The sequence below is a fragment of the Oryx dammah genome, unplaced genomic scaffold (assembly GCF_014754425.2).
Source record: "Oryx dammah isolate SB20612 unplaced genomic scaffold, SCBI_Odam_1.1 HiC_scaffold_11, whole genome shotgun sequence".
Taxonomy (NCBI): Eukaryota; Metazoa; Chordata; class Mammalia; order Artiodactyla; family Bovidae; genus Oryx; species Oryx dammah.
The window spans coordinates 34,884,044-34,911,567 of record NW_024070195.1 but is presented as its reverse complement, the minus strand read 5'-3'; the positions used below and the strand labels follow the sequence as shown (position 1 = coordinate 34,911,567).

At 50.0% G+C, this 27,524-nt stretch overlaps 2 protein-coding genes across 2 annotated transcripts; one reads left to right on the top strand and one right to left on the bottom strand.

Annotated features, from left to right (window-relative positions):
- Positions 1 to 4,950: 4,950 nt before the first annotated feature.
- Positions 4,951 to 15,122, top strand: LOC120870122 (guanylyl cyclase-activating protein 1). Its single transcript, XM_040249687.1, has 5 exons — positions 4,951 to 6,022; positions 6,241 to 6,612; positions 12,258 to 12,407; positions 12,758 to 12,851; positions 13,167 to 15,122. The coding sequence occupies exons 2-5, from the start codon at positions 6,412 to 6,414 to the stop codon at positions 13,337 to 13,339; spliced, it is 618 nt and encodes a 205-aa protein (XP_040105621.1). The 5' UTR covers positions 4,951 to 6,022; positions 6,241 to 6,411; the 3' UTR covers positions 13,340 to 15,122.
- GUCA1B (guanylate cyclase activator 1B) lies at positions 14,783 to 25,990 on the bottom strand. The gene is made up of 4 exons (XM_040249688.1): positions 25,784 to 25,990; positions 18,690 to 18,839; positions 16,965 to 17,085; positions 14,783 to 16,104 (listed from the first exon to the last, which is right to left on the bottom strand). Exons 1-4 carry the CDS (start codon positions 25,988 to 25,990, stop codon positions 15,977 to 15,979), a joined length of 606 nt encoding a protein of 201 aa, XP_040105622.1. The 3' UTR covers positions 14,783 to 15,976.
- Between the last annotated feature and the right edge of the window lie 1,534 nt (positions 25,991 to 27,524).

The window sequence follows — 27,524 nt, the reverse complement described above, 5'->3', positions numbered from 1 at the left end:
CTACACACAACCCGAAGCTGTACCTCCCAACAGTCATCCCACAGACCCTGGGTGAACACCTAGCGCATGCTGGGCCCTTGGGCTACAAAGATGAACAAGAATTATCTCTCAGCCCCCAGACCCTACAACCTCGAGGAGTGGAGACGGGGCCCATATCTGCACGCGCTCAACTGACGTCTCCTTCTCGCTCCTGGAGAAGGTCGCCCCCTAGAGGTTCACCTTGGTAAAGCGGCCTCCACTGATGCTTCCAGGACACCTTGACAGAAGCCAGCCAAGGTGCCAGGTCGGTCTGGGCGGGACACTCTCTGGAGGCCCAGAACCTATGCCCAGGGCTCTGTTGTGTTTCTGTGGAGGTGGCCAGTGGGCAGACGGGCACGTTGGAGCGAGTCAGTCGGGACTGGGATTGCCACCCCTCCCATCCCTTCCGGGCATGGCTTCTATCTCTACACCCCTGCCCACCATGTTCCCTCTCCTTGGCATCATTCAGCCCCGTGGGTGCTCTCACTCTGGTGTGGCATCTGTCCCGGGAAGGAGTCCTGCAGACAGCCGCCTGGGGAGGCCACGGTCCTCTCTCACGCGGCCACAGCGTGAGCCGTCCACTGAGACCCTCTGTGCTCCTCTCACGTGTTCATGTCTTCCTCCTCCCACGGTCCGTCTCTTCCTCCTCCCACGGTCCGTCTCTTCCTCCTCCCACCGGTCCGTCTCTCCCTCCTCTCACTCTCACCGGTCCATCTCTTCCTCCTCTCATGTATTCATCTCTTCCTGGATGCCTCGCTGTGGAGCCCCATCTCCCTGACCTGGCATCTGTGTCTCTGGGGGAGGGATGGGGAGGACTGCTGGAGCCCCTGCAGAGGGAGAGGCTGGGCTCTGGGGCTGGGGAGCTGTGGATTCCATTCGCACCTGGGCTGGAGTGAGGGATGGGGCCCCACAGCCAGCTGGAGCAAGCTCCCTGTGGGGGGATTGCTCAGGCAGAGGGGCCACAGGGAAGACGCTGGACTCAGGAGCTTATAGATCCTTTAGGTTCATCCAGCCTTTCCCCCAGAGACTTATTTTTTTCCCCAGCAGTGTGGCTTGTGGGAATCTTAGTTCTCTGACCAGGGGAAAGGTTGGCGTGCTGCAGTCCATGGGGTCACAAAGAGTCGGATAGGACTGAGAGACTGAACTGAACTGACCAGGGATTGAACCCTGGGCTCTTGGCAGTGAAAGTGTGGAGTCCTAACCACTGACTGCCAGGACATTCCCTTCCCAGTGATTTGATGACTTAGGCTAAAAGCAAGAATTTAACATGAAAAAACTTTGGTACATCACCACTTAAAAATTCTGTGAACCTGAGAATGTGATTTTTCTGCCCCCTATTCCTCCTGTCTCACATGGAAATAATAACATCCATCCCACAGGACTGTCTTGAGCCTGTTCATCGAGCTTAGCCTGGTGTTTAGGATAAAGCATCTGCCTGCAATGCAGGAGACCCGGGTTCGATCCCTGGGTTGGGAAGATCCCCTGGAGAAGGAAATGGCAAACCGTTCCAGTGTTCTTGCTGGAGAATTCCATGGACAGAGGAGTCCGGCGGGCTACAGTCCACGGGGTCGCAAAGAGTTGGACACGACTGAGTGACTTCACACTCACACTCACAGTCTATGTTAGCTCTCTTGAATCTTTTCTTATCTTACCATTCATTCATTCAATAATGTTTTATTGAACCCCTCCCAGTCAAATGTTACTCTCAAAAAGATAATTGAGGGGGCAGGGTGTAATGAAGGAACTGTTCACAGATAAGTGGGCACGGTTAAGGGACTGATGATATGCCCAGAGGGTGGCAACAGAGGGAAGCCCTTCTTACCCCTAAGCCTGAGGGGTAGAAGGATGAGGCTTTGTCATAGGAGCCTGGAGGGAGTTTTAGCAGGAGCTGTAGCTGAAGGTCAAAGAAAACAACCAGGACCCAAACTGTGGCCCAGCAGGGACGGAGGGGAACAGATACCCAGCCTTGGTCTCTTTTCATCCTCCAATCTCCTAGCTGCTGCTGTTAAGTCATTTCAGTCGTGTCCAACTCAGTGCAACCCCATAGACGGCAGCCTACCAGGATCCCCTGTCCCTGGGATTCTCCAGGCAAGAACACTGGAGTGGGTTGCCATTTCCTTCTCCAATGCATGCAAGTGAAAAGTGAAAGTGAAGTGGCTCAGTTGTGTTCGACCCTCAGCGACCTCATGGACTGCATCCTTCCAGGCTCCTCCGTCCATGGAATTTTCCAGGCAAGAGTACTGGAGTGGGGTGCCATTGCCTTCTCTGAATCTCCTAGCAGTGCTTCTCAAAGGATGAAGCTAGCTTGAAGCCAGAGGGTCAGGGAGCCCAAGTGATCCAGTCCACAGGTTTCAGCCTCCTGGGGCTCAGAGCAGACCAACAAAGGTAGAGGAGTGAGGCAGGGGCCAACAGAATAACCAGCACATGACCAAGTGGGATCCATGTGACCACAAAAGCCACCTCCTCTGTCAAGCCTTCTGAATCTCTGCAGAATTCCCCTTCCCTGCCTCAGCACCATGGTACTGGGTGCTGGAGTGTTGTAAAAAAATGAGGAAGACAGAGGTTTCTACTGGGGAGCTTGCTGGATTCTTGAGGACAGGCTGGTAATAACCAGCTGCTTATAATTCCAGAAAGAAATGAGTGTTCTGTCTATGTTATTGTAAAAGTGTGACTATCATAGACTTTAAAGTGAGCTGTAATGATTTCCACCTGTTGTTCCTGTCTTAGTGCAGTCCCCTCCCTCTGAGTGTGGGTGAGACCTGTGACTTGCTTCTACTCCACAGACTATGGCAAAGGTGATGGGGGTCACTTCCTTGATGAGGTTCCACTATATGAGATTCCATTTTAGCAGATTACAGAGAGGATCTCCTCGCTGACTTGATAAAATAAGCAGCTATGTTGAGGAGTCTATGTAACAAAGAACCGTGGGCAGCTTCTAGAAACTTTGGGCAACTTCTCGGAACTGAGAGTGTCCTCCAGACAATGTCTAGCAGAAAGCCATGGCTTCAGTCCTGCAGTCACAGGAAAGGAGTTCTACCAAAGACCTGGATGAGGTAGGAGTGGATGCTTCCCCAGTCAAGACTTCAGATGAAAGCATAGCCCAGATGGTACCTTGATTCCAGCCTTGTGAAATCCTGGGCAGAGGACCCCGTTGAGCCATGCCTAGACTCCTGGTGCATGGAAGCTGTGAGATAATAAATGTGCATAGTTTGAAGCTGACAACTTTGTGGGTAATTTGTTATGCAGTATAGAAAACTAATAGAACACATAAGCAAGATGTCAGAGTGCTGAGGCAGGGAAGGTGAATTCTGCAGAGATTTAGAAGGCTTGACAGAGGAGGTGGCTTTTGTGCTCACATGTGAAGAGTGAGGAGGATGTAAGCAGAGATGGAAAGATGAGCTGTCACCTCCTCCTTGACCTGTTCATTTCAAACCCTGGGCCTGAGAGCACTCTGCAAGGACATGGATCCTAGCCTGGGTCCCAAGCAAAATAAAGGGAGGAGCCCTCTCTGCCCTCTCACCCCTGGAAAAAACCATGCTCCGGAGAACTTGATCAAAGCAGGCAGATCCCAGTGTGCCCCTCCCTGCAATGCGGGGATCGATCGTTTTAGGTGAAAGAAGTAAACCAGTCCCATTTGATTCTTTTTTCAAAAATGGTTATCTTCTGTTTATGTGAGCAACATATGTACATTATGAACTGTTATTTTTAAATTTTTTATTTATTAAAAAAATAAATAAGCCAGCTGGCTGTGCAGCACAGCTTGCAGGATCTTAGTTCCCCGACCAGGAATTGAACCTTGGCCCTAGGCAATGAAAACACTGAGTTCTAACTATTGAACTGCTGGGGAAGTCCCATGAACCATTTTTTGAGACTCAGATTATTTTTTTAAAAAAACAAAGATTAAAAAATCACTGGTGATCTCTTAACTTAGAGATGACCCTGTTAACATTTTGGTGGTTTCCTTCTCATCGTAGTTATCATGTTCACAAGTGACAAGGACAAGAGTATTGGCATCACTCTGGTCTCAGTCTTTCTCTCTCTCTGGTCTTCTAAAGGGGCATTCTTAACTCAAGTCCTTTGGATGAACTTTCTCAGGATAACGGGCAAAAGGAGCTAGAGAACTGGAAAGGAGACCATCTTGTGGATAATGGAAAGGAAGAAAACTGCTCCCTGGGGGAAAACCAGATCTGAGAAGGCAGACAGACCTGGTCCAGAGCAGAGCACATAGCCCCCCACCCCACCCCATCCTCAGTTTTATCTGGCAGATGTCTGTAGATCAGGGCCAGAGAAACAGCCCCCAGAGGTTCCTCTGTTCTCAGGGAGCTTTGTCTCATTCCATCTGAAGCATCTTGGTCAAGGAGGGAAATCTCTCCCTAAGTGCTTCTGGTGGTTCCTCTGTGCCCTGAGCTGTTGGAAGGGGGTGTCCCCCTGAGAGAGGGCTTCTAGGACTGAGCAATATTCAGGGGCACAGACCGCATCACTCCAGGTTCCTCCCTCCACCCAGCCGGTGCTCACAGCCCGTGGATACACAGGACGGGCCCCTGATGGCTGGAAGGCTGTGACTGCCCTTCTTTGTTGAGCTGGGCCATATCCCTGAGCTGACCTCTCCAGGCCCAGTTCCTTCTGTCTGGTTCTTAGGAAGTGATCTTAGGATGACAGCCTGACTCTTCCCATAAGACTGTGTAAGAACTACCATCTTCCTGGTGCCTCCATCCTCAAATTGCCTCTGAGGGTTCTAGTTTGCTTTTTTTTTTTTTTAAAAAAAAGATATGTTTTTGATGTGGACCATTTTAAAAGTCTTCATTGCATTTGTTACAGTATCACTTCTGTTTGATGTTTTGATTTTTTGGCCGTGAGGCATGTGGGATCTTAGCTCCCTAAGCAGGAATCAAACCCAGGGATCTAACCTGCACCCCCTTTATTGGAAGGCGAAGTCTTAACCACTGGCCTGTCAGGGAAGCCTCCTCTAGTTTACTTTTAATTTAAATGAAGAGAGGGTGGTCCATGTAGCAGATGAGAGAAGCAAACAGGGAAGGGACAGGACAGAGCTAGGGCTTAAGTGCACTTGAATGTTGGCTGGGGACTTCTCTGGGGGTCCAGTGGTTAAGAGTCCACGCTTCTCACATGCCATGACCAAGAGTTCGCATGACACAACTAAAGATCTTGCGTGCTGCAACTAAGACCTGGCAGCGCAGCCAAATAAATTAATATTTTAAAAATTATATATATATATATAATATTCTATTGCAAGAGAGTATCCCATAGAGACCAGAGGAAGGTGTTGCTGCATAGATGGGCTTCTATTCTCAGCCAGGGACGCTTCCAGGACCAGCAAGTAGCAGCACACCCATGCACCTGTGTGCCTGCACTCACACACACACACACACACACACACACACACACGCCCCAGGCCACTAGGCACACTCTCAGTGTCCCCTCCCCCATGCCCCTGAGTGGCGATGGTGTCAGGTTTAGAGTGAGACGGAGGGCTGAAATCAAGCCTCCCATGATGGGAAAGATGAAGCTTCCAGGAACATAAGCGTGGTCAAAACAGGACCAGTGTGTGTGTGTGTGTGTGTGTGTGTGTGTGTGTGTGTGTGTGTGTGAGGCTATGTGTATTTGTGCAGTTTTATGTAAAAGGGGTTTCCCTCTGACTTCTCTGGTCTCATCTGGGGAGCCCATAAACTCAGCATCACCCAGGCCCTCTCATATACTAACTATCCTTGGTGTGACTGGAACCCCTCTGTCGTGATGGCCAAGTGCAGTGCACAGCCTGGGTAACTGTACACAGCAGTCCTCTCAAGGGCCCTCAGCTGGCCCAGCTCTGGAAGAGAGACCAGATCTTTCTCATAGGTACCTCAATTCCATGTCCAAGGACAGGAACCAGAAATACTGAGCGCCCATTCAACCCAGAAGAAGGGAGTGGAGGTGGCAGGATTGGAACAGCTGTTGGCTGGCCACCCACTTTGTCCCCATAAGAAGGGATCAGGAGATTGCAAATTGGGTAAGAAAATCCTCTCACCTCCAGCTCAAGACTGTAATCCTGGGCCTCTGGTCCCCTAAGCTTTGTTCTATTTTCGCTCCTCTTCTCAGAGTGAGCAGGTCTCCATTGGCTGCAAGGATTTAGTGAGGACTTTTAACACGAGTTCTCCGGTAGCCCTTGGATCTGGTGTAGGCTTGCACAGCCCTCGTGACCTCCTCTCTTCTGCTTACCTCCTCTAGTCATTTCCCTGCACTTTGGGATTCGTCAGGCCCTTCCTCGCTCAGATCTGGGGAACTCAGGCTTGTGAGCGAGGAGGGCCCAGTGTTAGGAAGCCCAGCTGCGCTGGTGTGGGGACCAGCGGTGAAAAGAACCGGTCCCCCTTGGGCATCAGCCTCCCGCAGGCCTGAGCGATGGGGAACATTATGGACGGTAAGTCGGTGGAGGAGCTGAGCAGCACCGAGTGCCACCAGTGGTACAAGAAGTTCATGACAGAGTGCCCCTCCGGCCAGCTCACCCTCTACGAGTTCCGCCAGTTCTTCGGCCTCAAGAATCTGAGCCCGTGGGCCAGCCAGTACGTGGAGCAGATGTTTGAGACCTTTGACTTCAACAAAGTGAGCTGGGCTCTGGGTGGGGAGCGCTGCAGGGATGCCCCGGGGCTAGTGTGGGGGTGGGAGGGGCAAGTGTGAGGACGGCTGGAGGAATGACTGTCTCTCTGGGAGACTGAGTGTCTACATCAGTGACTCCAGTTTTCTAACATCCATTGAGCACCTACTGTGCGTCAGGCACTGGCGGTTTAGAAATCAATCAGCCCTCATCCCCAGGGAAGAGAGAGAGAGAGACCCTGCTCAGTGCACTCGGAGGCTAAACGTTGGTTTCCTCTGCCTCTTCCACATGCGCAATTTACCCCAGAACAAGCGTGAACACTTAAAAGACGGTCGACAAGCACCTACTAAGTGCTTGATGCTGCACCTGATACCTCTGCACAGGCCCTCAGTTGCTCCCAGGATGCAGAAGGCAGAGGGGCGGAGGGCAGAGAGCAGGGTGATGAGCTTCAGGCTGGCTTCAGGCCCTCTGGTCTGGGGTGGGCAGGTCCACGTTGTTTGGGTCACCCATCCCATGATGATCTGTGGACCCTAGAACTGGGACAATCAGGGTTGCCTGGTCACTGGGGAATCCAGGCCACTCCAGCTCCCAAGTCCCCAGTGACCTCAGTTCATCCTAAAAGGATCTGAAGGTCTGTGCAGTGGTCAAATTATCGATGTCTCCCCAAGGGATCACCTGAACGCACCAGGTGAGGGCTTCCTGAGAAGATAGAGGGGACACTGTAAGTTTACGTCCCTAGTCTTCATCAGCTGGGTGGCCTTGGAGCCCATTTCTTCCCCGCTCTGCCTCAGCTTATTCACCGTCAACTGTCATGGACATCAGGAGCATTAGTTAAGATGTTTCTTGGTATTTCAGAGCAAACCTTCCATTTATTTGGAGCAGTTCAGTCAAGATGTAGTGGTAGAAGAACGTGAATCCACACATCTATCTCCCCCCACCCGCTGGCCCCCACCTTGGCTGCTGCCTCCTCCAAGGTGAGGACAGGAAGCTGCCAAGTGTCCACTGCATGCTGGGGAGACATTGCCCAGAGCTCTTCCGGCTCCCCTAGCTGCCCAGAGGGTCCCAACATCATTGTGGGTGGGGCTTCTAGGGAAAGCTGAGGCTCAAAGGCTATTTAAAAACTCACTAATGTTTAGGATCAAGGTGCCAAAGCAGCTTATGGGCTTTGAGTCCCAGCCTCAAGGGCAGCATTGTGGTGCCTGAGGGCTTTCCTAAAAGGGGTGCAGGGTCAGAGTCCTGGAGCCCAAGGTACAGAGACCAAGAAGGGATGGCATCCTCATGCTAGATCCCTGAAATACTCCAGAAGAAATGATCTTTCCTGAAAAGGTGTCAGAGTCCATGGTTGAGCCTCAACTCATTATACCCAAATGCACTGAAAGAGCTCAGCTTCTTGCCTGTTAAGGAAACCCTTTGGATCAGAGAACCCTTTGGATCTCAGATCTAAGATGACACTTACGACACCGGGGCGAGGCAACCCCTCAACCCTGTATTTGGCTGAGTCATTCAAATGCTAGCTCTTCAATTTCTGTCACACGTAGGCACCACCGGTGACTTAGGCAGTAGAACTCGCCTGCAATGCTGGAGACCCGGCTTCTATCCGTGGGTCAGAAAGACCCCCTGGAGAAGGGAATGGCAACCCACTCCAGTATTTCTGCCTGGAGAATTCTATGGACAGAGGAGCCAGGCAGGCTACAGTCCGTGGGGTCACAAACAGCCAGACACAACTGAGCAACTAATACTTTCACTTTTTTTTAAAGCGCCACTTGTATTGTCCCAAATCCGACCTCTTTGATTCTACTCACACCCCCGCCTTAGGGCCTGAGTTCCGCCAGACACTCTTCCTCCAGAATTCCGCTCAGCTCACACCTTCCCCAGCTGCAAGGCTCTGGTCAAATGTCTCCTTTCCACTGATACTGCCCTGATGTCCTGGTTTCAGCCCTATTTAACTGGGACTAGTCCCCACCTTGGAGAAGGCAATGGCAGCCCACTCCAGTACTCTTGCCTGGAAAATCCCATGGACGGGGGAGCCTGGTATGCTGCAGTCCATGGGGTCCATAATAGTCGGACACGACTGAGCGACTTCACTTTCACTTTTCACTTTCATGCACTGGAGAAGGAAATGGCAACCCACTCCAGTGTTCTTGCCTGGAGAATCCCTGGGACGGGGGAGCCTGGTGGGCTGCTGTCTATGGGGTCACACAGAGTCGGACACGACTGAAGTGACTTAGCCGCAGCAGCAGCAGTTCCCACCTGGGCATTTCCTCAACCTTGCCTTTTCCCCTAGAGCATGTCTCATCTTTGTATTAGAAGATGATGTTGAATAACATTTAGCTGCTATGATTATGGTCAATCTCCCTGATGGAATGTGAGCTACACAAAGGCAGGGATTTCTGTCTTTCTTTTTCATTGCTGTATCCTTTGCACCTAGAACAGTGCCTAGAACACAGTAGGAGATCAATCAGTATTTTTACTTGAGTGAATGACTATATGAGGAATTATTAGTTTTATGGACTACTTATATATAATATATATTAATTAACATTCATACTTGCTAAACTGAAGAGCATCTTTGTAACATTTGAAGTGTCTTGTACACTGAAGGCAGAAATCACACTTTGGACACTCCTTCCACCCACTGTCACCAGCAAAAGGCAGTGGGGCAGGTTGGCTACAAGATGAGACCCATTTCCAGGACGTTTTGATACAGAAGACTGGAAGTTTTGGGTAGTGCAAACAATAGCCCTTGGGCCTATTTTTGTCAATGAAGTTTTGTTAAAACACACCACACGCATTCTTTTACAGATCATCAAAACTGAAATATGTGCTATGTGGCCCTTTGTAGAAAAAGTTTGCCAGCCCTTGAACTAGAAGAGAGTTGTATCCTAGGGTACTGTACCAGATGGTCAGGGTTTGAGGGTACGGCCATGAGTAGGGAACGTGACCAGGGCAACCCGCATATGCTTTGCTTACTTCAGAGTTTTGCCTGAGCTTGATTGTGCCTGGCAATCACACAGGTGCACACAAATCAATGTAAATCTCCCATCCCTGCATCTGAGTGCTGGGTGGCAATTAGGAGACTCAGTTTATTAATATTTATTTATTTGTTTATTGGCTGCACCACGAGGCTTGTGGGATCTTAGTTCCCCGACTAGGGATTGAACCCATGCTCTCCTGGCAATGAAAGTGCCGAGTCCTAACCACAGGATAACCAGGGAATTCTCAAGGAGACTCAGTTTCTAGGCAAGGCTTTGTCATTCACTAGTGTGTGGCCTAACCTCTCTCACCTTCAGCTTTTCATCTGAAAATAGAGATAGAAATACCCAGAGGTGGCTGTGAGATTAAATGAGTAAAGTGAGTAAAACACACATCACCTGAAACACACAAATCAAGTTAGTATTGTTGTAGATCTAACCCAGACCACAATCCTGAAAAGCACACACTGTCCTTCTGTCTCAGAACTGAGACCCAGAGGCTATCTGACTTGTCCAAGGCCACACCTCTCCCAAGAAATGGTTTAGGTCTTTCTGGAACAAACGCACATGCCTTTCCATTGCCCGATTCTGGCCATTTTTTTAATACAAAAAGTTATAAAATTAAGAAAAAAATTACCAAGAAACGACAGCTCATTGTAAAAAGTTTCCAACAATATAGAAAGATAAAAAACGAAAAGCAAAGTGTCCTTACCCTCTGTCCCCTTGCTTGGGGGAAATCTCCACAGTGGTAAGAAAGCAAACCTCTTGCTTCTCTGAGCATGGCTGCAGGGGGGCCTGGCTCCACCGTGACAAAGAGCCTGAGAGGAGGGTTGATCAAGGGGTGATTGAGGGACTTCCCTGGTGGTCCAGTGGTTAAGATTCCGCACTTCCACTGCAGCGGGCATGGGTTCCATCCCTGGTTGGGAAACTAAGATCCTGCATGCCCCATGGCACAGCCATGTGTAGGAAAGCCCTTGAACACGGGGAAACACCCTGAAAATATTCACTATGATTTTGACTTCCATCGTGGAGCTCAGAGTGGGTGAGGCCTCACCTAAGGCCAGCACACGATCAGGAACTCTTGGAGGCCTTCTTGTCCCATCTCTGCCACGTCCCTAATAACAGTATCCCAGCCTCTGCTCGCACACTTTCAGGGACAGGGAGCTCATTACTACACGAAGCTGTCCCTTCCACTGTGGGCAATTCTGTCTGTTAACGAGTTCTTCATACGGATCCCAAACCTGCCACTCAGTAACTTCCCGGTTCCAGAGTGACGGTTGTGAGTAAGTGGAGCAATAGAGGCTGGACTCTGGGTTCACAGGCTCTGAGTCCAATGCCCCTTTCCTTTCAGCACTCATCCTCTCTGCAAGACACAGGCTTCCTTTTTCCAGCTTCACTTGACTTGGGCGGAAGGTGGGCAGAGGCAGGCCTGTGTTTCCTGCTTCCCTGACCCTATTGGTAGGGCTGGCAAGGCCAGGTGGAGAATCAGCTGCTGAACATATGGGGGGTCCTGGGGAAATATCCTGCAGGAATGTCTTGTACCACCTTCCCCCATGGCCAATCCCTCCAAGACTCACTGAGGGCACGACCTCCCCCAGGAAGCCTTTCTGCTGCTTTTGCCTGGTCGCCATGCTGCTCTATGATTCCATAATGTCCTGTCCAGATGTGCTGTCCCTGGACATATGTCATGATGGCACCATGATTTCCTTATAGTGACGGTAATAATAATAATGTGTGTGTTAGTCGTTCAGTCGTGTCCGACTCTTTGCGACCCCATGGGGTATAGCCCGTCAGGCTCCTCGGTTCATGTGATTTTCCAGGCAAGAATACTAGAGTGGGTTCCTTCTCCAGGGGATTTTCCTGATCCAGGGATCAAACCTGGGTCTCCTGCCTTGCAGGCAGACTCTTTACCGTCTGAGTACCAAGGAAGCGTTGGTAATAATAATAATAATAATAGCTGACATTTACTGAGTGCTTACTATGTGCCAGGCAATGTTGAGTGCCTTACATACCTGCATTTATTTAAGTCCACATCAATTCCATGGAGGTGGGAGCTATTATAACTACTACGAATCAAGGGTCAGAGTCATGTTGAATCCTTCCTACCAGATCCTATATATTTGAGAAGGTGGGGCCAGGATTCCAACCTGTGTCCTCAACGCTGCGCTCCCATCAGGACGGGCTTTATCTTACTGAGTTCTGAATCCTCAGTCTATCACAGCACCTAGTCGGTGCTCAGTAAGCTTCCAAGAATAAAGGGAAGAAGGAGAAAGGCGCTCGATGCCTCCAAATCTACCTCTATCCCTTATCCAGGCGCGTTAGAGCGCATCCAAATTACGCCCCTATTCCTAGGGGGTTCGTGTCTCACTACACACATCTTGCAACCAGACCCACCAAAATGGAAGGGCTGAAGTTTGAGGATCACAGCGATGGCTGGAACCAAAGTACCTGTGAAGTGATAGCAATAAGCCATTTACACTCCAGTGGGCGGTTGGTTTATCCGAGACGTTCAGCGTCTCCTGAGCCCCTGTGGGCTCCGGGGGCGGGGCCGGGGCCGGGGCCGGGGCGTTGGTCAGGGCCTGGGCTCAGGGTCTTCTGGTTCCTCCAGCGGCTCCGGGCCGGGGGCGGGGCCGGGGCGGGGCCTAGACAGAGGGGCTCAGGCGGCCACGCCCCCCGCCCAGGACGGCTACATTGATTTCATGGAGTACGTGGCGGCGCTGAGCCTGGTCCTCAAGGGGAAGGTGGAACAGAAGCTGCGCTGGTACTTCAAGCTCTACGACGTGGACGGCAACGGATGCATCGACCGCGACGAGCTGCTCACCATCATCCGGGTAACTCCAGGTGCCGAGGGCCGGGCAGGGGCGGGGCCGAGCTGAGAGCCGGGGCTGGGTCTTCAGCCGGCGGGGTCAGTCCGCGGGCTCGGAAGGGGACGGGATTGAGACTTAAGGTCCCCGCGGCGGCTCGGACCTTCACCAGCTGCGTGACCTGCGCCAGATTCCCCTGGGCCTCAGTTTCCTCTTCTGCACCAAGAGCTGTAGAAGTGCATCCCCTACTCCGTCTGAAGCCTCGGGCCACCTTGACCTCTACTCCCCTGGCTCCCGTCGGGAGCTTGACGAGCTCTCCCTGCCCCATCCACTGCTGAGACGAGTTAGGACGGGTCCTCTCACTTCTTCCCTTCCAGGCCATCCGAGCCATTAACCCCTGCAGCGACTCGACCATGACCGCCGAGGAGTTCACCGATACAGTGTTCTCCAAGATTGACGTCAATGGGGATGGTGAGGCCGCGCTGGGGCTCCCCCGGGGAGGGGTCACTGGGGCTGTCCCCAGTCTCAGAAAGGGAGAGGGCAGAAGGGGAGACGGAGGCTCCAAGGGGCCGCTGCTGGCTACCTCCTCCGCCTGCCTCCGCCCTGGCCACAGAGCTGGCTTTTGGGGATGTCTGCACCAGACTTTGGTCTCTGGCTCCTTGGCCGGCTCTGTTCAGAGCCACTTCCTCCAGCATTGGTTCTGTCCCCTTAAAAGACTGCAGCTCCGGGCCCCGGTCTGCAGACGTGAACGCCTCCTGCCCATGATGCCCTTTCTTTCCACCCCAGGGGAACTCTCCCTAGAGGAGTTCATGGAGGGCGTCCAGAAGGACCAGATGCTCCTGGACACGCTGACCCGAAGCCTGGACCTTACCCGCATTGTGCGCAGGCTCCAGAGTGGAGAGCAGGATGAGGACGGGGCTAGCGGCAGGGAAACGGAGGCCGCAGAGGCCGACGGCTGAGCTCACTGCCTGCTCTTTCTGTACTGGGGAGGGTGTGTATGGTGGTGCCTGGTGTTTCACTGTTGTTTTAATACTAGATAGAGTCTACTGAACTCAAAGGCTCAGCGCACTTCTTAGGGGTCCATGGTGGCAGCACAGGGCAGTGGTCCAGAGGGGGACCTTTCCGGAACTCTCTGTGTGATTCAGCGGGTGGTGACTCTCCTTGCTGGGGGCAGCCTTCAGCATCCGTCAGGCTCCTCCCTACTCCCTTCCTGCACCTCCTCAGCTTTTACCAGCTCTTGCACTGAGCTTCTGTGGTTCCACGTTCTTTTAGACACAGAAGCTCTGAGGCAGAGGTGGGCTTTCCCAGGACTCCAGTGGGACCCTGAAGAGCTGGTGGCTGCAGCCTTCAACTGGGTGCTGCCACATGCCCGTCCTGCCCCCAGCATCCCGGGGCCTAAGTGGTCTGCGTTGATTCCTGCCTCCCTTCAACAAACATTTCTCGAACAGCTACTTATATTAATGCTAGATGTTACACGTGCAAAGAGGACAGTTCTCATCCTCAAGGAACTCACAGAATCTGTATCAAACAATATGCCAAGAGAAGTTATGATACTGTAGACAGTCCTCCTTAATCCATTGGGAATCTGTATTTATTCAGGAGTGGTTGCACAACACCCTCATTCTTCCCCTGCTGGCCCCTCGGTGCCACGTGGTACCACATGGTACCCCATAGGATTTTGACTCATTGTTAATGGCAAGTGTCCTGACCATCCCTGATCTAACCTAAATCCCTCTTACCACAGTGAGACCTGACACCAGTTGAGAAGGGTAACGGTCTCTTACAGGGGCCCTCTCCCCATTCTTTGCACACTCCAGCTTTAAGAATACCTGACCAAGACCTTGGGGAGAGACACAGGCTGGAGGAGTTGTGATCACTTTTTTCAGAGATGCTCTTTCCTTCTGAACTTTGAGTCTTCACTTCAGCTGGGTGTGGGGGAGGTTCTGGGAGCAAATAAAAATCCAAGGAGGTGGAAGGGAGCAAACAAGGGGAAAGTAGGGGGTGGAGCCCCAGCCTGCAGAGAGCCCCCTGGGATGGAAGGGAAGAGGCATTTCGTTCACACCTGTCCTCTCCATCACGTGGACTGCTCTAGATTGGAAGTCCGCTGGGGCCGGAGCACAGACATGGAGGGAAAGTGGAGCTCAATGCCAGGGACAAAAGGGAGTTGACATTTCTGCTGCTTCTCTTGGTGGCTGCCTCTTGGGAAATGCTGGAGGTCAGAGCTGGGAGGGTATCTGGATAGAATTGGGACATTTCCTCAGCCTCATTCACATACCAGCTTCATGATTTGGGGCATATCTGTGTCCCATCTGGATTACTATTATTTTTTAATTGACTATTTTTTAACCTTACATTTATTTCTACACTTAACTTTATATGGATATCATGCCCATGAAATCATAGGATCTACAAATTAGTTTTATTCTTCATACTTCAACACAAAAACATATCTATTTACATGGGTTTCTTTTTTGAGTTCCTCAGTACCACCCCCTGCAACCAGAGTGACTGCCTTCTTTTTTTTTCTTTATTTTTTGGCTGCACTGCATGGCTTATAGGATCTTAGTTCCTGATCAGGGGTTGAATCCAAGCCCTCAGCAGTGAAAATGCAGAGTCCTAACCCATGGACTGCCGGAGTAACTGCCTTTTAATCTAGTTTCTGTATGGAGGCTGCACACAGAGTTTGTATAACAAAAAGAATCCCATATCTAAAAAAGTAATAATCTGAAAACTGCTTGTCGAGTCCAGCCTGCTCATGGTGCAGACAAAACACCTAGGTCAGGGAAAAGAAATGCCCGCTGTGGGTCACACAGGAGTTAGAGGCAGAGCCTGTCTTAGAACAGGTTGGCAGGCCCCAGTTCTCTCCAGAAATAGAAGAATGGTTCCTCCATTCTTTAAGGAGACATACTTGGCTTGTGGGCTTGTGATGGCAAATTTTGGAGGGTCCATTCTGGGGGTGGGGGTTGGAGAGCTGAGTGTGAGGGATGAGGGGTAGGGAGTGGGGAAGGAGGGTTGGAAGGAGCTGGCAGAGCAGCACCAGGGCAGAGCTGAAACAGCCCCTTTAAGTACAGTCTACCTCCTCCAAGGGCAGGAAGAACAGTCCCTGGGGTTCTGGGGGGATGTAATTGTTATCCATCCCTTCTCCCCAATTCCTACCTTTTCTTCAGCATCAGCAACACCTGCCAGCCCCACCCTTCTACTAGTGAGTTTCACACTGTGTGGGCATTTTCATTGCTAATTTCATTTATGGAACCCCTACCCCTAGACCTCCATGCTTCCAACTAAGAACCATGTAGGAATCTGTGGGAACCCCACAGTCACCTAGCAAGGCGTAGCTTTCCCAGAATCAGCTGAAGGGGGAGAGAAAGCCAAGTCCCTTCAGTACCCCACGAATCCTCCCAATGGACCAGCCCTGTTGGCCATTTCAGACTAATGACCCCTGCCCTCCCCACTCAGCCCCACCCCCTGCAAGGGGATGCCAGGAAGTTCAAGCCAGGATAAGAGTGGGCATAAGCAGGTTGAACCAGGGACCCTCCCACTGCTCTGGAAACCTGGTGAGCCTGGAGTCTTGGAGGGCTCCCAGGGCCCCAGAGCCCTCAGAACATGGCACTTTTCCGCCTCTGCTGAGAGATCCAGCTACTGGGGTTCAGATCCATCTGCAGCATCTTCATCACCCACTTGTCACGACGGGCACCTTCAACGAACTCATTCAGGGACAGCTGGCCTGCGCAAGGGGTAGGAAAGACATGCCAGGTCAGGGAATGGAAGAAATGGGGTGGGGATGTACACAGATGAGCCTGCGGTCTCAGGGCCTAAGCTTGGGCTTTCCTCCAGGAGTCTCCTGGAACCTCCAAAGGTTTCTTCAGGGGACATGCTTTGCAAATGAATTCAAGTTTTACTGTTGCACATGGGACCTTTAAAATATTTTTGAGGGCTCTTCTGGGTGTGTTCCCAGCCAACTGCCTCTTTGCACAGCCTGGGGCTGGGGCGCTGAGCTACAGCGATGAGAGTCCAACTACGTGACCCCATTTACTCCTTTCATTTATTCTTATTCCCATTTTCCAGGTGAGCAAACTCAGATCAGGCTGAGAGGGTACATGAAGCATCCTGGTCTGCCTGACTCCAAAGTTCCTCTTCTTCCACGGCACTTGCCTGGCAACTCCAGTAGGAGTTTTAATCCTCTTACAAGCCTCATGGGGCTTCCCCGTTGGCTCAGCAGTAAATAATCCACCTGCAGTGCAAGAGACACAAGAGATGCTGGTTCGATCCCTGGGTCGTGAAGATCCCCTGGAGGAGGGCATGGGAAGTCACTCCAGTATTCTTGCCTGGAGGATCCCCATGCACAGAGGAGCCTGGCAGGCTACAGTCCACGGGGTCACAAAGAGTCAGACACGACTGAAGTGACTTAGCACGCACGCACAAGCCTCACGCGCTAGTGACATTCTTGTTATTCTATGGTCTCTTCTCCACACCCATCTCACTGCCGGGAAGTGAAGGGCCTAGTCTAAGGTGACGTGGAGAAAGTGGGGTGACCCAGGATGGGAGCCCCCCGCCCCTGCCCCACTATGTCTCTGCTCCAGTTACCATCTCCATTTTCATCCACCAGAAGGAAGATCCTGTCCACGACCTCCTCGGGCGTGAGCAGCTTGCCTTGCTGCTCGGCCTCCATCTCCACACTGCAGGCTTTCTTCAGCTTGTAGATGGACTGTGGGAGGGAAGCCAGTGACATCCAGAGACCCTGCACGCTCTGCCCCTCCCACTCTCCGCCACGACCCACGTCCCTCGGCACCTCGTCCTCAGCACTGCCCCCCAGTCTGTACATCTGAGGATCACGGGACCCAGGTCCAAACTAAAAGTGACCTGTGCTAAGGCCGTTTCCTCAGGGTTTCATGGCCTAATTCCCACCGAGGAGTTCCTGGCTTCACCCACTGCCCCATTCCCACGCCATTGGTGTTTCCACTGTGAGCATCAGAGCTGACACCCAAAACCTCTAACGAAGGCACAGGGATGGCCTAACCTCCAATTTACAGCAGAAGACATGGAGATTTCAGAATATTTGTGGGTGTGTGTGAAATGTATGCGTGTGAGATAGGATGATGGGAGACACAGGTGTTGGGCTGGAGGGAAAAGCACAGGTGTCTCGCTCGCCCTGTTTCCGGCAACAAGGCAACATTTGGAAGTGAAAAGGGGCAGAGACAGACAGACATGAGGAGTATCCTCAGGCCTTGGCTGGGGCTCGCCTAGGACAGAGGTGTGCACTGGGGGTCCCCACGGCCTCATTGCCCAGCACAGCACGTGGCACAAACGAGGCACCACTACAGGCAGCCCAGCATCTCCCAGTGGATGAACTTGGGCAAACCACACAACCTCCATGGGCCAATTTCCTTTTCTGTAAAAGGCGCCAACATCTCCCTCTTCAGAGTGAAGTTCTGGAGAGTAAGAGGCTAATGAGGGTTTTGTGCAGAGTCTGAGCCAGAGTACTTTTTCCCCTTGCTCATTCTTGCTAGTAGTCAATCAGCTTTGTGATCTTTCCAGAGAAACTACTTTTGCTTCCGTTGACTTTCCTTGTGCGTTTGTGTTCTGTTTTGTTAATTTCCATTCTTTATTAATTCTTTTCTGTTGCTTTCTTTGGCCTTACTTTTCTTTTTTTTAATTTGTTGAGATGACTTCTTGGATCATTGATTTTCATTTCAGTCTCTCTTATTTTCTGCTGCTGCTGCTAAGTCGCTTCAGTTGTGTCCGACTCTGTGCAACCCCATAGACGGCAGCCCACCAGGCTCCACCATCCCTGGGATACTCCAGGGAAGAACACTGGAGTGGGTTGCTATTTCCTTCTCCAATGCGTGAAAGTGAAAGTGAAGTCGCTCAGTCGTGTCTGACTCTTAGTGACTCCATGGACTGCAGCCCACCAGGTTCCTCTGTCCATGGGATTTTCCAGGCAAGAGTACTGGAGTGGGGTGCCATTGCCTAGTATATACATTTTAAGGCCACAGATGTTTCTGTAAGCTCAGCTTTAAGCTGCATTCCAAAGTTTTGTTATAAGTATCATTACTCAGTTCATGATATTTTGTGTGTGTGTGATACTATTTTTTTGATTCATGGAATATTAGGAAGTAGTGTGATTTTCAAACAGATGGGGATTTTCTCATTCTCCTTTTGTAATTGATCTCCAGCTTAATTTCATGGTAGTTGGAAAGCACACTCTGAATGATTCCAATGCCCCTTCCCACCCCCAGGCCCAGGGGCCCCCCTTCAGCATCCAGGGTACCCAGGTGCCCGCCCCTCCCCCACCCCTCAGCAGATACTGACCTGCACGATGTCCAGCAGCTCCTGGCGGTCGATGCAGCCATTGCGGTCCTTGTCGTAGATCTTGAAGGTCCACTTGAGCTTGTGCTCCAGGGTGCCCCTCAGCACAAGGTTCAGGGCTGCCACGTACTCCAGGAAGTCAATGGTGTTGTCCTGCATTGGGGGTGGGAGCTGTGAGGCTCCCTTCAGCCCCCCACCCCGTCTCCTGGGAGCATTGGTGGGAACTCTATTCCAGGCCACCATCCCTGAAACTCAGGGCTTGGCCTCCCCGGTGCATGCATGTACCTCTGCATCTGTGCTCATGGTGTTCTCTGCCCCAGGATCCATTCTCAGTCTCCAGGATCACCCAGTCCTGCCTGTCCTTCAAGGCTCAGCTCAATGGTCCCCTCCTCCAGGAAGCCTTCCTTCTCACACCACTTTAGCCACAGTGACCGTCCTCTCCCTCTCTGACACTCCCAGCTGTTGTTTAGTAGCTAAAACAGTCAATCCTAAACGAAATCAACTCTGAATATTCACTGCAAAGACTGATGCTGAAACTGAAGCTCCAAGACTTTGGCCACCTGATGTGAAGAGCTGACTCACTGGAAAAGACCCTGATGCCGGAAAGATTGAAGGCAAGAGGAGAAGAGGGTGACAGAGGATAAGATGGTTGGATGGCATCGCTGACTCAATGGACATGAGTTTGAGCAAACTCTGGGAGACAGTGAGGGATAGGGAATCCTGGTGGGCTACAGTCCATGGGGTTGCAAAGAGTCAGACATGACTTAGTGACTGAACACAACAACATGGACTGTAGCCCACCAGGCTCCTCTGTCCATGAGATTTCCCAGGCAAGAATACCAGAGTGGGTTGCCATTTCCTTCTCCAGGGGATCTTTCCGGCCCAGGGATCCAACCCCCATCTTCTGCATTGGCAGGCGGATTCTTTACCACTGACCGCCAGGAAAGCCCAGCACCTACCCTCTCTTCTACCCTTAACTGTTCTTTACCACTGACCACCAGGAAAGCCCAGCACCTACCCTCTCTTCTACCCTTAACTGTTCTGTACGTGTGTCTCATTCTCTAGCAACAGTCTATCCTCCAGGAGAAAGGAGAGGGGTTTACATTGCTTCTGTTTCTCCTCCACGCCTAGTACGATGCGACTTCTGCCCAGAGTCTAGTAACTATTTACAAATCTATAAAGAAATGATTGACTTAAGTCTGAATATAAGACTAACATAGTTTTGAAAGGAGATTAGAAAGCAGGACCTCACATATTTCAAGGTTGGGATCTCAGCTCTCCAAATTAAAAACTGGAATCATCAGCTCCCCCGGGAGCATCTGTCATCCCCATGACTTTGTAATCAGAATGGCATCACTAGCCCAGAGCCGCTCTGTCCCACTGGGTCAGGCCAAGTGGGAGCCTCAACCCCTGTTCAAGGGGTGCCTGGGTGGGCAAGGTATGGACAAGAGGAGAATACAGCCCCACATGAGGGAAACAGCAAACGCTTAAGGAAAAACCAAGAAAATAAAATGAGCCCACCTCAACACCTCCAGAGTTTAACCAACGTCCTTTATATAATTCCTCTGGCCCCCATACTCCTCACTGTGTAAATATTTACCTAACTGAGGTCAGGCTGTAGCTATAGTTTTAGTTACTGGATTTTTATTTTAAAATTCCCCATGCCTTCAAAATTATTTAAAATAATACCTTTTCCTATTTTTGAGGAGTACTGGGCAGTCCCTCTTGTTGAACATGGCTTTGATATTTTACATTACACAATGAACATCTTGTGCGTACGTATTTTTCCTTATGTCTCTGATAATTCCTGTAGGGCAGATTCTTAGCCGTTGCTATTTGTTCTGTTGTTTTTTTCCCCACTAGTCTTTAATGCACTATTTTTGTGGGTATATAAGTTCTATGAATTTTTAAATTGATGTGTAGTTGATGTGTCTTGTAAGTTCTTGGTATACAATATTGTGGTCTAGTCGTTAAGTTCTGTTGTACTCTTTTTCTACTTCATGGACTCTAGCCCACCAGGCTGCTCTGTCCACGGGATTTCCCAGGGGAGAATATGGGAGAGGATTGCCATTTCCTTCTCCCAGGGGATCTTCCCAACCCAGGAATGGAACCCAAATCTCCTGCATTGATAGGCGGATTCTTTACCACGGAGCCACAAGGGAAGCTCCTAGATAGTGATTCATAATTTTTAAAGATTATACTCTATTTGGTGTTCTTATAAAATGTTGGCTATATTCCCTGTGTTATACAATATATCCTTGTAGCTTATTTATGTAGTAGTTTGTACCTCCTAATCTCCTACACCTGAATTGCCCCTATCTCCTTGTTCTACACAATTGTATCACATGTGTAGACACATGTAGATACGTAGATACCAGTAACTCTCAACACAAAGAACCTCTCTTATGTTACCTCTCAAAGGTCACATCTTTCTCCCAACCATAACACTTGGCAACCACTGTTTGGTTCTCCATCAATAATATTTTCACTCTGAAAAGAGTATAAAAATAGAATCATATAGTGTGTAACTTTCTTTCACTCAGCACAGTGCCCTGTAGATTTATCTCAGTCACTGTAAACATCAACAGTTCCTTTTTTTAAATTGCTGAATGGTGCGCCATTATATGAATGGTCCCTAGTTTGCTTTCTGTTGGCCCATTGCAGGTTATTTGGCTTGTTTCCTGTTTTTTTTTTTTTTTCCCCCCAGCTTTATTGAGGTATAATTGCACAATAGCCTTTTAAAGAACACTGTGTAAGTTGAAGGCGTACAATGTGGTAATTGGTTGTCCTTTAAAAGACTATTTTCATTAGTAATTATTATTTGTTAGGCTTTCTAAAAATAGATCTTGGGTTTCTTTTCATTGGCCATGCCCTGGAGCGCATGGGGTCAAACCTGTACCCCTGCATTGAGAGCATGGAGTCTTAACCACTGGATCACCAGGGAAGTCCCTTAGGTTTCTTTTTAAATAAGAATTCAGTTAGAAAATTATGCAAAATGGACCATTTGTTTGACATACATCATCTCCCTCAGGTCTGTTATCCCCATCTCATGGATGAGGAAACTGAGACTCAGAGGTTTAATAAGTTGCCCAAGAAATTCCCACCCAGCAAGTGGCAGAGTCTTTCAAGCTACATGCCTTCTGCAGTTCATCAGGTTGGGAGAAATTTCTTACTCCATGCAAGGTCTGTTACCGTTTAAAAAATTAACCTGGTGGCTAGCACCACGGGGAGTAAAACACACAAACAAACCCCAAATCACCAGCAAATTTCTACTCTTCAGCTCTCTAGATTTCCCCCTCATTCTTTGTCTAGAACTTTCTGTTCTCACAACATCCTGTCTCAACATGAAACGGTTTCCACAATGACCCCTCACCTTACATGAGTCTCAGTGCGGAGCAGCCCTTTCCTGACAAGTGATCTCATGTGTGAGTTTACTTCAAACCCCAGGACCAGTTCTGGGAAGCTCCCAGCAGGGGCTACTCTCATCCACTGCGCACGCGCTCTCGTCAGCTTCAATTACCCACAGAGGCTGAAGATGATGGAAACGCCTGTCTACTCAAGAGTTGGAGCAGAAGTGACAAGCGTGTGATCTGCTCTGTGGGATTACCTGCCTCGTTTCTCCCTGAATTGGCGGCGTTTGTGAACCAGCCCTGACCTCCCCCCAGCACTCGTTACATAAGGACCCTGAAGGACATTTGACCTTCATCCTTCCTTTTCCTCCATCCAGAGCATTACAGGCGAGCACCAGAGATGGCGTTACTACCTCCACCAGGAGGGAGCGTAGCAGCAGAGACCAGGTGCCCCTACCTCCTTGCCACCACAAAACTGTTTTTACCACCACAGATCTTGACGTGTGAGCTAGATCTAAGAGCTCTTTTGATTTTATCTGCCCCAGAAATCTCAGAGATCAATTGCCCAGAAATGACACTTGCTGATTATAAAGGTTGTTCTGCGATGGGAAGTGGAGTCGGGCAGGAGTTTGGAGACAAAGACTAAGTGAGAAAAGAAAAGGAAGAAGGCTTAGCTTCTGATAGAGGAGCTGAAAACGCCTGCTAGGAGAGCTCTTCCTTACAACAGGAGGCCAACTAATAAAAGAGAAAGGACAGCGGAGATGGAAAATTATCAATGGGTGCCAAACCTAGGGGCTGATCATTTGATGAGCAATAGGAAGTTTACTTAGTCTCAAAGTATTAATATCTCCCTATAAGATGCTTATTAATTACAAAGAAGAAATAGTCACTTTACAGTGGTGAAATCTGGCAGACACCACATAGCTAAATGATCAAAGGGACAAACCAACATCACGTGCCCTCTGATGTCACATGCTCAGAAGCACATAGCATCTCTTCCGGGGCATTAATTTCTGCCAGAAGTGTCACCTGCATCTCATCTCAAGGCAACACAGGGTAAACCCAGATCATCGACTTGCGGTCTTCAAAAATGTCAGAGTCAAATAAGATAAAGAAAAGCTGAGACTAAAGGATCCAAAGGGCATCAGGTCCAGGGCAGGGGCGGGGTGATGGGGAAGGGAAGGGATGGACGAACTGGGAGATTAGGATTGACATATATACAGTACCATGTGTAAAAGAGATAGCTAGTGGGAACCGCTATAAAGCATAGGAAGCTCAGCTTGGCGCTCTGTGATGACCTAGAGGGGTGGGATGGGGGTGGAGTGCAAGGGAGGTTCAAGAGGGAGGGGATATCTGAATCCATATGGCTGATTCACTTCACTGTACAGCAGAAACTAACAAAACATTGTAAAGCAATTATACTCCAATTTTTTTTTTAAAAAGGCTAATAGGGAGATAGGACATTAAATGCAATATGTGATCAAACTTAAAAAGGTTGTAATAGATGTCATCAGGACAGTCAGTCAAACATCAATATAGATTGTCAATTAGATAACAGAACTTATTAATGTTGACTTTCCTGAGTTTGATCATTTATTAGGTTAAGAGAATGCCCTTGGTTTTAGAACATATATACTAGAATACTTGGGGTAAAAGGGTGTGATGTCTATATAATTCTCTCTAAAAAATGCATATTTATGTGCATAATATACACATATATGAATATATTGTGTACATGTATGTACACATGTATATATATAATACATCACACAGAGAGAATAGTAAAGCAAATGAGTCAAAAGTAAACAACTGGGAAATTTTTATAAATTGTAAATGGAAATTACTTGCACTATCCTTCTAATTTTTCTGTAACGTTAACGTCACCCAGATTAAAAAGTTATTTTAAAGATGGCTGATGAATATTATATGCTAACTTAGAAGAAATGAGGTATACGAGGTTGCAGCTGTTTTATTTCCAGGGGCTTCATAATCCCTTTGAAATCTTGAATTGTTATTATATTGAATTTTAAATGAATTTGAAGAAAATTGATAAATTCATGGGTGTGAACTTTGCCACATACTACCTGATATATTTGTTTACTTTTCTTCTGACATTCAACACTTCAAAAAAAATCATTTCCTCTCTTAAACAGCCCAACACACTGCCTTCTGGGCAGGAACGCTTGCCTGGGATGCAGGACCGCTGAGTTTAAGATCTTGGACAAATCAGTTCACTGAATTTGGAGTAACAACCTCGGCCTGCTCCCTTTCAGGGCTGCTGCTGACTCAGAGACGTTTATAGAAGGAACTTTGGGAAGGCTGAAACTCAGTTGAGATCTGGAGTTAGGGTTCACCTCCAAGGTTTTTGTTGCTGCGATGATGCTGACCCCGCCCTACCGCCCCCTACAGGCGCAAAGAAGATGTGCACTGACAGTTCCAGGGCAGAAAGAAGAAAAGCGTTAGTCGCTCAGTCATGTCCAATTCTTTGCGACCCCGTTGGACTGTAGCCTGCCAGGCTCCTCTGTCCATGGAGTTTTCCAGGCAAGAATACTGGAGTGGGTAGCCATTCCCTTCTCCAGGGGCAGGGTGGGAACTAAGAAGCGTTCCCAGTGACTCACTCTGAAAAGTGAAGCTCTCCTTCTACACAGAAGTGGGGTACCTACCGCTTTTTCCGGATTAACTGTCTAGGTCAAACCCACTGGCCCCTCAATCTGAAGGAGGGAAACAGGGATTTGAGGCAAACTTAATGGTTTAAAGAACTGTGGAGACACTGGGCTGGATGGCCTTAAATAATGAAGGGGTTTCAGTGCTTAAGGGCGTTCCGTGGCTCACATAGTAAAGAATCTGCCTGTAGAGTGGGAGACCTGGGCTGGGTCCCTGTGTCGGAAAGACCCCCTGGAAAAGGGAATGGTAACACACTTCAGTATTCTTGCCTCGAGAATTCCAGGGACAGAAGAGCCTGGTGGGCTTACAGTCCATGGGGCCATAGTCGGACACCGCTGAGAGACTTTCACTTTTACCTTTTTCTATGTTTAAATTCAATATATTATCTTCTTAGCTCCTGGTGCCAACCAAGGGCTTGTCGAAACTCTGTGGATGAATGATTTCACGGAATCTTCCATGGGCTTTCCTGCGGCTTATATGGTGAAGTGTCTGCCCGCAATGCGGGAGACCCAGGTTCCATCCCTGGGTCAGGAAGATCCCCTGGAGAAGGAAATGGCAACCCACTCCAGTATGGAGAATCCCATGGGCAGAGGAGCCTGGTGGGCTACAGTCCACGGGGTCCCAAAGAGTCAGACAGGACTGAGCGACTTCAATTTCACTCTCACTTTCAGCAAAGGGGCACTCATGGGCTGTGCCAAGATAGCTCCGCCCATTAAACCCCTTATATTTAGAGCGAGGGGAGCCCCGATGGATGCGGAAAAACCATGTCCTGTGACTGCAGAGTCCTGTCCATAAATACACGTAGAGAGGACCCTGGGGTCTTTCTGCAGAGCCTCCCTTCAGCTCTCAGGAAGAGGGCAAGTCAGATGAAAGCGGAGAAATGGAAAGAAAAGATGGGAAGGAAGAATGATGGGAGAGAGAGGAGTTTGGAGGAAGAGTGAGACAGAAAAGGCAAGAGAGGATGGAGAGGAAAGAAGAGCCAAGGCCGAGCAAGACGGCTGGCCAACGGAGCTCCCACCGAGGGTGCTCCTTTAGTCAAGGATGAGCCCTGAGCTCTCCGTCCGCCCCCTCGGGCCACCTTACCCCATTCGTGTCGAAGGCTCGGAACATGCCCTCTACGAACTGGGTGGCCTCCTCGTTGTCCGGGACCTTGAAGAAGCGCTTAAACTCGTGCATGAAGAGCGTGCCGCTGGGGCACTCCTCCAGGAACTTCTTGTACCACTCTTGCAGCTCCGCCGCGTCCACCGTGCCGACCGCACCATTCTCCTCCCAGCTGAACTGCTGCCCCATCCTGGCCCCAGGACGGCAGGGAGCAGAGCCTGGGCCTCCTGCTGAGACGCTGCTGACCGATTCCTTAGGCGAGGGCCCTCTTCCTACCTTTCCTCTGCTCTGCCAGCCTCTTCATCCTCTCCGGGCCAACCCAACGGGACGGGCAGCGGAGGGGGTTGGCAGTGAGGGGGCGGGACCAGGCCAGCTAAGTGCCTTAAGATTAGAAGATTCCCCTGGAAGGTCTGACCTCCAGTCGGCTAAGCTCCCCTAGCCTCACCCCTCCCTTCAGTCTGGTCAACCACTCAAGTAAGCTGTCCAGTAGATTCTGAAAAAGGAGAAGGGGCGGAAACAGAGGTAAGCGGATGGAGGGGGAATTGGGAAGGCAGGCTGGGACCCTCCCATCTTACGCATGGGCCCTGGCACTTTCGGAAGGGCACCATGCAGCTCCAGGCAGGCCCACCTTGGAGACACAGGAGATTGCTATCCAGAGAAGATGCAGGTACAACTTCTAGCCCATAAATCAGAACTGCTGGTGAGCAGGGGCTGGCCCTCCCCTTGGTCTGGTGAGAAGCAGCAGGATCTATGATGTGAAGGACTCTGAGTGAGCAGCTCTGTCCCCACATTGTCGGTCCCCAGCACCAGGGGTCCCCAACCTCTGGGATCTAATGCCCAATAATCTGAGGTGAAGCCAATGCAATAATAAAAGAAATAAAGTACACAATAAATGTAATATACTTGAATCATCCCCAAACCATTCCCTGTCCCCAGTCTGTGGAAGAATTGCCTTCTATGAAAACAGTCCCTGGTGCCAAGAAGGCTGGGGACCGCTGTCCAGCACGATACCTGGAGCTCCTTTACAGGCCAGACCCTTGAGTCTTAACCCACGACCCAGGGGAAGCTTGCAGTCTTAACTACTGGACTACCAGGGAAGTCCCTCCTCTCTCCCAGAGATGATTATTCCACCACGCTTCCAACCCTAGAAGCTTCCTCTCACTCCCGCATTCAGCTGATGACCTTGTCACATCCTTCACTTCACAGAGAAGGTGCATCAGACACACCTCTCTGCACCTGCACTCACACGTCCAGGCTCTCTTCCTGGTCCGATGGACACAGAGTCCCTTCCCCACTTCTCCACCTGTCAGCTCCCCCGATTGGTTGCTGCCACCTCCCTTTGCCCAACCAAGCACTGCAAGTCCACAGCCACCCCTTTCTCTTCTGCACCCTCCCCGTATCCTGTGCTAATGGCTCATTCCCATCTGTAGATGTGCCTCAACATTACCCCTATTCAAACAAAATAAGACAAAAATTCCTCCTTGACCCCACAGTCAGAGGCCACCTGTGACTTTCTGGGGCCTACTTTTGCCTTCATGGATTATAATAAATATTGATAATTAAATAGTAAATAATTAAGTATTAAATGTGCTATTTGGGGACTTCCCCGATGGTCCAGTGGTTGGGAGTCCACCTGCCAATGCAGAGGACGTGGGTTTGATCCCTGGTCCAGGAACTAATATCCCACATACTCCTGAGACCATGCACCCTGGAGCCTGTGCTC

Coding starts and splice junctions, on each gene's coding strand:
- GUCA1B (XM_040249688.1), bottom strand. CDS start 25,990: ATGGGGCAGCAGTTCAGCTGGGAGGAGAATGGTGCGGTCGGCACGGTG. Junction 17,086..18,689: donor AGCTGCTGGACATCGTGCAG/GTCAGTATCTGC, acceptor TCCCTCCCACAG/TCCATCTACAAGCTGAAGAA. Junction 16,105..16,964: donor GGTGGATGAAAATGGAGATG/GTAACTGGAGCA, acceptor CCCCTTGCGCAG/GCCAGCTGTCCCTGAATGAG.
- LOC120870122 (XM_040249687.1), top strand. CDS start 6,412: ATGGGGAACATTATGGACGGTAAGTCGGTGGAGGAGCTGAGCAGCACC. Junction 12,408..12,757: donor AGCTGCTCACCATCATCCGG/GTAACTCCAGGT, acceptor CTTCCCTTCCAG/GCCATCCGAGCCATTAACCC. Junction 12,852..13,166: donor GATTGACGTCAATGGGGATG/GTGAGGCCGCGC, acceptor TTTCCACCCCAG/GGGAACTCTCCCTAGAGGAG.